The sequence below is a fragment of the Amphimedon queenslandica genome, unplaced genomic scaffold (assembly GCF_000090795.2).
Source record: "Amphimedon queenslandica unplaced genomic scaffold, v1.1 AMPQUscaffold_13236, whole genome shotgun sequence".
NCBI classification, from domain to species: domain Eukaryota; kingdom Metazoa; phylum Porifera; class Demospongiae; order Haplosclerida; family Niphatidae; genus Amphimedon; species Amphimedon queenslandica.
The window spans coordinates 1-9,889 of record NW_003546528.1 but is presented as its reverse complement, the minus strand read 5'-3'; the positions used below and the strand labels follow the sequence as shown (position 1 = coordinate 9,889).

General features: G+C 38.4%; 2 protein-coding genes across 2 annotated transcripts in view; both read left to right on the top strand.

Annotated features, from left to right (window-relative positions):
* LOC109584187 (serine/arginine repetitive matrix protein 1-like) overlaps window positions 1-6,398 on the top strand; it is a 7,218-nt gene extending 820 nt beyond the window's left edge. Inside the window, exons 2-6 of the mRNA XM_019999832.1 lie at window positions 155-419; window positions 1,124-1,309; window positions 3,032-3,932; window positions 4,638-4,784; window positions 4,841-6,398. Of these exons, the coding sequence (XP_019855391.1) occupies window positions 155-419; window positions 1,124-1,309; window positions 3,032-3,932; window positions 4,638-4,784; window positions 4,841-6,215 (2,874 nt within the window). The 3' untranslated portion in view covers window positions 6,216-6,398. The remainder of the gene's footprint in view (window positions 1-154; window positions 420-1,123; window positions 1,310-3,031; window positions 3,933-4,637; window positions 4,785-4,840) is intronic.
* A 69-nt stretch (window positions 6,399-6,467) lies between these two features.
* On the top strand, window positions 6,468-9,409 carry LOC100639620 (hypoxia-inducible factor 1-alpha inhibitor-like). The gene is made up of 9 exons (XM_011407397.2): window positions 6,468-6,529; window positions 6,573-6,682; window positions 6,884-7,027; window positions 8,012-8,314; window positions 8,368-8,463; window positions 8,770-8,876; window positions 8,968-9,028; window positions 9,075-9,185; window positions 9,291-9,409. Exons 1-9 carry the CDS (start codon window positions 6,514-6,516, stop codon window positions 9,330-9,332), a joined length of 990 nt encoding a protein of 329 aa, XP_011405699.1. The 5' UTR covers window positions 6,468-6,513; the 3' UTR covers window positions 9,333-9,409.
* Window positions 9,410-9,889: the final 480 nt, after the last annotated feature.

Sequence of the window (9,889 nt, the reverse complement as noted above, 5' to 3'; positions counted from 1 at the left end):
TTCATATTGTTCGTGTGTGTGTGTGTGTGTGACAGTTTTTATTAACACTATTATTTGAAAAATCTTGTACTACCATATACTATTGTATAGGGACATTACCCTCTCCCTCCCTCCCTCTCCCCCCCTCCCCCCTCTCCCTCTCTCTTCCTTCTAGTGGAGACACAGATATGTTGTTTTTAAGGTGTCAACGTCAGGAAAGTTAACGTTTACCGTCTTCAAGGACAAGCCGCCCACTCCTTCTAACGAGTTATACGAACTACCAATAGAGGATTATGGAGGGACTGACTCTAACGTTAAGATTGACGGAGAGAAGAACGTCTTTGCCATTTTACTAACCGACTCAACTGAATGCTTTGCTACTGAGTCAGTTAATGACTTGAAGAGGTGGACAAGAGTTTTGAATGAATATCTTGGAAAAGGTACTTATACATGTAGTCCAGCCTGTCTGGAGGTGTGTGTGTATAAGTAATGTAATACCTGAGGACTGAGATATCTGCTTGAGGTGAAGCTGAGGGCAGATATCAAGGGACTCAGGTATTACATTACTGGTACTCACTGTCAGTGCATGTACAGTAGGTGGTCCAGTGGTGATGATGTTATTGTTTTTGTGTGTGTCTGCTGAATGCATGGAATATACGCTAGACTCTGATTTAATAATATTTTAATGTGTTTTATTGATTGGATGAGTAAAGAGAATAGTTGAAATGCCTTTAGCCTATTGTCTGGAGGAAAGAGAGAGAGACAGGGGAGAGGGAGAGAGAGAGAGAGAGAGAGAGAGAGAGAGAGAGAGAGAGAGAGAGGGAGAGAGGGAGAGAGGGAGAGAGAGAGAGAGGAGGAAGTAAGATCATATTGTTTTAAGTGTTAATGCTGACCAGTATCAGTTACTGATCTAATAGACTAGTGCCTTCACTTCTTTTGTTCTCACTTTGTCCATTATACCACTTACAATAAATCCCCCCATACCACTAGCTGCTAGTCAGCCCATACACTCTCTGTATAGCCATATACTGTCTTTGTCTCTCTCTGTCTGTTATTTTTTTCTCATGATGTATCCTTCATCCTGTGTTATACTTTTAATTCTTTTTACTGGAATTCTCTCTCTGTCTCTCTCTCTTTCTCTCAGAGCTTGTTCTCAGTATAAATGTTCCACACAAGCAGAATATACTCAAGCAGGGACGGGCATTTATTAGAATAAGGAACAATGGGTTTACCATCAGTACAGCAGACACACCCCCTAGGTGCCAGGGGTCGTGGCAGATACTCCATATAAGGAAATTTGGAGGAAGCAAGTCGTTCAAATTTGAGACGGGTAAGCATAAAAAATTAAAGATTTTATCGTAACTGCGTGTGTGTTTAATTACCATATCCACTCATGCCGTTAATCACACTCATGTAGTACTGCTTAATATGTTATTCAGTAATACTCACTGTTATCATTATGGAGTGTAGTGTAATGGAGTACATTGTGTTACCAGTTGTTATAGTCTAACTAGTTGTTCTGATCCATTACCATAGTGGCATTGATCAGTGTTAGGAAGAACTATAGATGGTTTATCTAGCAGGAAGAGTTATGTAAACTGAATCAGCAAATTATTGTTAGTATTAAGCGATTATTGATTAGCTGACCTACAGACTAGCCTTACTATAATGGACACTGTGTCTCTGTTATACAGAGGTGTCCTTTATGTGGAGGTTATTTTATACAGTAAGGAATGTAATTGGTACACTAGGTGCTGTCCGTTAAATGGAGGTGTACGCTATAGAGAGTGTTCATTAACCTTCAGACAGACGGCGGTCGACCATTGTACAGGTTATTGGTAGTACAACTGGTCAGTAAAGTGTAGAATGGTCAGCTTGTAGTGTGTGTGGTTCCAATGGATGATTATGGAGTGTCAATGATTCATTCTCAGTTGTGGTTTTGTTGGTGGGGCACATCAAAGCATTCCAGTCCATGAGAGGCTGAATATGTAACAAAAAGTTTAAATCATTTAATGACAATGAAATGAATATTGTGCATGTATTGTTAATGTATTAATTGTTAGGGTCTTTAAAAGTATGAGCATTAATTGTTAGCTAATTAATATTAAATGTACTCCAATTAGCGGAGCCAATACCAATCCTTACAGCTGCTGGTCCAGCTAATGAAACCTTATTGAGTGTGTCTGTGAGAGACATGTTGTTTACTGAAGGCCTGAAGGTTTAATTGAATTAATTAGCGACAAGACTAAACACCTTCCTATCACATGTACCCACTGGTCACTGCACAGTGTATACCCTCTGCCTCTAGCCTGATCCACACACAGTGTCTAGTGTTGTATGAGCTCTGTTGTATGAACACTGGAAGGAGTGTCTACTATGCAATGACATTCTATACATGTACATATGTGTAGTACAGCAGGTTATGATGATTTGTTTCTGATGTCATTTATTCCCCACATCACATTACAAATAGTGTTTGACAACTCTTCATTAGTAGCAGTCAATATGGCCTAGCCCATCACTGCAGTAGAGCTACTTTTAACATTTGTAAAAATGTATCAGAAGATATAATATTATCATTGCTATAACAAAGCCTAAGAAAAACCTAATAAACAAACACAATAAGAGGAAAATGAATGATGAAAACATTAATGAATGATGAGTACTTATGAATACAAAATGATATTATAACAGACATAAGTGACATGCTGCAAAAACAGAAAACAAAAACAAAAAAGGAAAATATTATTACAAGCAAAAAAAACAAAAATCAAATTATTATTATGAACACACACACAGCTTGTAAAAGCAAGCCAGAAGTTACAAAAATTATCAGTTCACAACAAGTAAACATAGATAATAATTAGTGATCATTGTATAGTCCGTCTAATGATATTCGCAGTCCCCAACAACACCGTCTTTTGAATATGTTCCACCCTTATAACTACTCCCAATTTCTCCAACCACCTCTCGATGTTTCTTGACACTATTATTATTATCATTATTGTTATCATTATTATTATTATTATTATTTTATTATTGTTATTATTAGGTTCAAAGTGTCCATTAGGTGAGTCGACTTACGAATTAGAAACTGATGAACTTGATAAGATAAAGTCCGTCTTCACCGACCTCTCCATGCACAAGCCGATATTCATTGATGACAGAACTGGACGAAGGATGACCACAGAACACGGCAAACTGTCCCTCATTCGAGAACACATGAACAACATGGTCGGAGGGCATCCTCAGGTCAACTCAAGGCGGAGCCTTCAAGGGCGTGGCCAAAAATACGAGAACTTCTCGTCTCAACGTCCTTCGTTTGAGAGAGGGCAGTCCCTCCATCAGCTGCATGAGAACAGATATCGTTCCAATGCAATAATCAGAGAGGCTGAGAGAGAACTAAACTTTCAAACGCTTCCATTACCACACAAGAGGCCACCACACCCCCTGCCTAATGATCCTGATAATGTTCATTATTATAATTTTAGAGCTATCGAACAGTTTGCTCCTCCTCCTGTACCTCCTCCTTTTCAAAGAGCTGGCTCGGACCCGCCACAAGAACGACACCTCTATCACAATCACACTCCGTTTGAGAGCTTACCTGCTCGTAGGAGAAAAGACAGTTGTGATGAATCGGATGAAGAAGATTTTGTTGACATGAAGCATATGGTCAATGGTCATCCATCTTATTCCAATGGAGCCAATATTTATGCTAATTCATCAAATGAGGATTCACTGTATGTCAATGGCCACGCCCACCACTCTAATACCCATGATCCTGTGCTCTATGCTAATGGGGCTCATGTTAGTGACCACACCCACTTTGGAAATGACCACACCCACCAATCTGATAGTTTGTATTATAATGTTGCAATACAGAACGAGACTGAAGACCACGCCCATCAATTATCGTACGAGAATGTTACTCCAACTCAATCACTCCATTCAAAGTGAGTCCCTCTACATGCAGTGGCCAGTAATTGGTCTATGGTATCTAGTTACATTTACTAATGTACTTGTTTATAAAGTTCATGTTTTGCATGTTCTTGACACATGTCAGCCATATGAGAGTGTTGATAATGATCACATGTATTATGCTTAAAGAGTATATGGACACACCCACTCTCACTGTGTTTGTTTATTACTGTACCGCCCACTTATTTAATTAGTTCTTATAATTGCTCCATAGTCTTCTATTAGTTGACATGTCCATGCTCATGTTTTGTTGGTCTGTCATGTTTCAAGATAATTGGAACATTGTTATTATTATTATTATTATTATTTATTAAGTTAAATCTCTTAATTATATTAGTGTCACTATATTTGTGTTTCATTATGACCTAACTTACAGATACATGTACATGTATAGATACAGATACATGTACATGTATAGATACAGATACATGTACATGTATAGATACAGATACATGTACATGTATAGATACATGTACATGTATCTGTACATGAGTTCCTCTTCATAAGTATTCTATGTTCATTGATTCTGTTCCTTTTATGAAGCTACTTCCTCTTTATTACTTTGATTCATTATCTCTGACATTCTTCCTTTTCCTTTCACTTACTCTCTTTTATTTCTTGTGAAGTTGATTTTATCTTTTAAAAATTATACTCTTTCCCCTTTCTCTCTCTCTCCTTAGGCCAGTAAGTAGGTTAGTTAAAGTTAATGGTGATACAGCTCATCATAGCATTCAAGATGGTGACACTACCACTGCTGCTGCTGCTGATGATGATGATGAAGGATCTCATTTATACTTTAACGTACCAATTAGAAGTGAACTTAAACAGTAAGTGACGACAATTAAATTATAATTATAATTTTTATTATTTTTATTATTCTTAGTTCTTCTTCTGTCGAGTGTTTTCACATACCTAAAGCTCCTTCAGTGAATAAGTCAGCCCCGCCCCCTCCGGTTGCTAGGAAACGACTCAACTCCTCCTCCTCCTTCCCTAACCTCTGTGAGCTAGTGGAACAGAGAGACACTGATGAAGCCAAATCTCCGACTGATGGCAAATTTAAAAGTTCTGAAAATATCACAATAGCCAAGACACGCCCCCAGCTGTATGATCGCTTAGCCCCTGCCAATGGAAGTTCTGAAAAATTGAAATTTTCTCCGCCAAAAGATCATAGCCATTCACCTCCGCCGAGTGTATCTTTAAAAGGAGCTGCACAGGCTCCGCCCCCTCCTCCACCAGTGGTGTGGAACAGACGCCCACACACTTATGAAGATGTTGAGTTGGACGAGGAAGATGGGTGGGGTTCACTCTCGTCTCCCTCTGAAGTATCAGTAGATGAGGAGGCCACTGATCCTTATAAACGGAAAGTATCTTTACTAGGACACGAGCACTCGTATGAATATGTACAAGTGCAGAAATCTAATAAACAACAAGAGCCACACCCCCAGCCCCACCCCTCCTCTTCTCCTCCGGAACCACAGCTGCGTAAGGTTCCTTCTCCCTCTCGCTCTATTTCTCCTCGCGGTAACCGGGCAACCATTTTAAAATCACGCCCACCATTACCAATGCAGAAAGAAAGAGCAGCTGAGTCTGATGCCACACCTACAAGAGACGCCCAGCACAGGCAGTCTGCTCCAGAGACTCAGTCCTTATCAACCGCTGGGCCTCAGCCTAAGAAACCAATCCCACCTCCTCGTAAACCCAGTGACCCTAATCTTAAGAAGCCTCGTGTTAGTATTGATAAAGAGTTGGTTGAACTCTCAGCTAACGGCTCTAAGAGTCCCTCCCACAGAGTCCACAAGAACCCTCTCTCTCCGGAGCATAAAGCAAAGCCTAGTCACCCGCCCAGACCTCCCAAACCAGACTGGATCAAAAACCCTCAAACTAGCGCCCAAGCTGAGCTTCCTGCCCCACCAGTGACCAGTTATAGATCAAAGATACTCCACGGGTTACCTCACCAGTCTTCTGTTCCAGCTGATACCAGCAGACTCAAGAAAGAGGAGGGGAGGAAGCCAGCAGTGCCTCCTAAAAGAAGGGACTCTAGAGATGACTGGGTGACTGATATGAACTACATTCCTGTCATTCTTCCAGAAGAATCTAAGCTAAAGCCACATGAGATCGGAACTGGCAAGTTCCAAATCAAACGTGTTCTTCCTAACGATATTTCTGTTAACTATTCTGACGTGGATCATTTTCTGACCCACCAGATCAAGGAACTGAGAGAAGAGAGGGAAATTGAGAAAGGCCTTGCTAGCACGTAATGCTGTTGTTGCTATTGTTCTTGTATTGTATATTTTAACACAGTCTCTTTTGGTGTATTTTTAATATTAATAATAATTGTATTTTTATATCTGTTATGACTGCTAATCACTGCTTCATTATTGTTATTATTATTATTGTTAAGTATTTTTGTTTATTTTCTCTTGCAGTGCAAGTATATGAAACTGTTTTTATTCTTGTATCAATAAAATTTTTAAACAGCCACATGAACCCACGTGGTTATAGTATACGGAGAGGTGTGGGCGTGGCTAATAAATAGTTTAACCCTTTACAAGAAGGATGGCAGAGCCAAAAGGTATGAAAAAGTGTCATTATTATTAATGAATACTTCTCTTTAGGACCACCTTCTTCCAGCAAGATAGAAATGAAGAAATACAGTTTTCCCGTTAAACCAATTCAGAGACTTTGCTGGACGGAAGCAACTGCAGATCATCTGATGACGCATGAAGTAAGAAAAGAACATAAAATTAATGCAATGATAAATATCTAATTCTTCAGTAAATAAAGTAATTGTGCTAGAATTTTTGAAATAATTTTGGCCATCAATTTACATGTATTAATCATTTTAATGGGCAATCACTATAAGATGATTTTGCAGTAAAATTAAGTAGATCATTATAATATTAAATTATTAATGATATTCTTACAGGAGCCAGTGGTACTTACTGATACTGATCTAGTTCAATCTGCTTTGCATTGGGACCTCTCGTACTTGGAACAGAACATGGGACCAGCTAAACACACGGTCTATGTATCGAAATCAAGATACTTCATGTACTATGATGAGAGGAAGGTAGTCCCAGTAGTTAGTATCAATGTGTATATGTACATGAATTAATAATAATGGAGTAATGATCTGATACATACTGATGCATGTCCTTATGATGTGTAGAAAATTTGAGCTGATTCTGACTTCAATTTTTCAAGTTACGGCCATTTTAAGAAAATGCCAAAAATTTTGAAAAATACCCAAGGCTATAGCCCATAGTTTTTCCAAAAAATGGCCAAAAAATCACACCAAATTTTTATTACATTTTCTGATACATATTGATGTCCTTATGCTGTGTAGCAAGTTTGAGTCGATTCCGACTTCAATTTTTCGAGTTACAGCCATTTTTTTAAATGCCTAAATTTTGAAAAATACCCAAGGCTATAGCCCATGGTTTTTTCCAAAAATTGGCTCCAAAATCGCCTCAAATTTTTATTATATTTTCTGATACATATTGATGTCCTTATGCTGTGTAGAAAGTTTGAGGTGATTCCGACTTCAATTTTTTTAGTTACAGCCATTTTAAGAAAATGCCAAATTTTGAAAAATACCCAAGGCTATATAGCTCATGGTTTTTTTCAAAAAATGGCTCCAAAATCACCTCAAATTTTTATTACATTTTCTGATACATATTGATGTCCTTATGCTGTGTAGCAAGTTTGAGTCGGTTCCAACTTCAATTTTTTTAGTTACAGCCATTTTAAGAAAATGCCAAATTTTGAAAAATACCCAAGGCTATAGCCCATGGTTTTTTTCCAAAAAATGGCTCCGAAATCACCTCAAATTTTTATTACATTTTCTGATGCTGTGTAGAAAGTTTGAGCCAATTCTGACTTCAATTTTTCAAGTTACGGCCATTTAAAGAAAATGCCAAAATTATGAAAAAAGTAAACAATATAGTTCATGGTACACGTATTTGGCCAACTTTCACCCAGAAGGAAAAGGAGAGAATTCTCAATTTTTATACATTCCCCAATACAAATACATGTACATGTTCTTATGTTGCAGGTCAATGATTTCCCGTCATTCAAGGAGCCGATGAAAAAAAGAGAGTGGACATTCTCAAAATTTGTGGATGAGTACAAATCTCATGAAGGCCGAACTGATGAGTACTTGTATTATCAAGATGCTCTCACTGATACTGTTGGCAGTGGAATCAAACATGATTTTGTACACTTTAACTGGCACTGGGTCAGTGAAAGAAAGAAGAGATATAACTGGGGACAGCTCACGTCCAATCTATTACTGATATCACAGCCTGGGAACATAACTCCTTGTCATTATGATGAACAACACAACTTCTTCTGTCAGGTGGGGGAGGGAGAGAGGGAGAGAGGGAGAGGAATAAACTGATTTATTCATAGGTGAGAGGTCTCAAAAGGTGTCTACTATTTGCCCCTGATCAGTATGATAAGCTGTATCCTTATCCAGTGGCTCATCCTTGTGACAGACAGAGTCAAGTAAGCACCTCATACATACCTCATATATAATATACCCATGTCATACCACTACCCCTGTAGTGTAGTATACATTATTATTATAGTCTGATGCTTTTATGGAGCTAAACTTTGCAAGATTAATAATACATTTAAACTTATAAGGATGGAATTTTTTAACTTTATAATAATACAGTTAAGTGCTTATACTGATAAACTTTGTTGCATTTTCCCTCCACAAAAGTAAAGGACTACTGCAGTGCATAATTGCAGTAACAGTTTTAATAGTAAATTTAAGTTCTTTTACTAGCATTCCTCCTCCTCCTGTAGGTTGATTTTGACTCTCCTGACTTTGAAAGGTTTCCAAAGTTCAAAGAGATTGAAGGATACGAGTGCATTCTGAGTCCTGGGGATGTACTGTATATACCAATGTACTGGTATGAGACTGTATAGTGTATTATCCTTTAACCTCCTCCCTCCCCCTCCCCCTCCCTTCCATCCCTCCCCCCTCTCTCCTCTCCTCTCAAGGTGGCATACTATAGAGACCTCTCCTGGTGAATTATCAATATCCATTACCTTTTGGTACAGAGTAAGTCCTTCCTGTTCCCCTCTTGTTACCAAGGCAACCACTATAGGGAGGGCCAGTCCCCAGTAAGATCACTTATCCTTTGAGCTCACAGCAGAAGGTGGCCATCACTAGGAACATTGAGAAGATGCTTCACGAGGCACTCCAGGATCATAATGAAGTAATTCCTTTTAGTTAATTATTATTGTATATAATAATTGTATGTAATAATTATCTTAATTCTTTATAATTTATAGTCCATATTGAGTATCTGTTCTTTCTCTAGGTTGGTCCTCTTCTTCACATGATCTGTGATGGTAGATATTAATAACACACTTCACACCATCAACTTATATTATACACACACACCTTCTCTACCTCTCTCTCTCTCTCTCATTGACTGACTGTTATTGTTTTTGTTGTTGTTGTGTTCTGTTCTTCATGATTTATTTTTATTTAATAATGAATACCAGCTTTGATAGGAGCATAATATGATGAGGGAGTGGCTCATATAGCCACACCCATTCAACACCCACGCATTAGGGCTTAGCTGCATTCCATTGCAGAGCAAGCTCAGCAGGTTTCATAATGTCTACTGTAAGAAGGAGAGTGTTTCTTTTGGGTAAGTAAGTCCTTACTAGAGAAGTGGTGGGTTCCTACTGTAGGTGCAAGTACCATAGATACTGTTACAGTGTTTGTATGTAAGGTCATTCTTTAATAGGTATCAACCAGTTGAGGTTAGTAAGAGATGTCTTGAAGGAAAGTAACTTCATTGATGCTAAATGGTTTGATCTTGGAGTGGAATTAGACCTACCTTATCCTCAATTGAAGAATATTGAAGATACTTATGCTGAATAATCCATCACGCTGCTTGAGGGAGTGTTT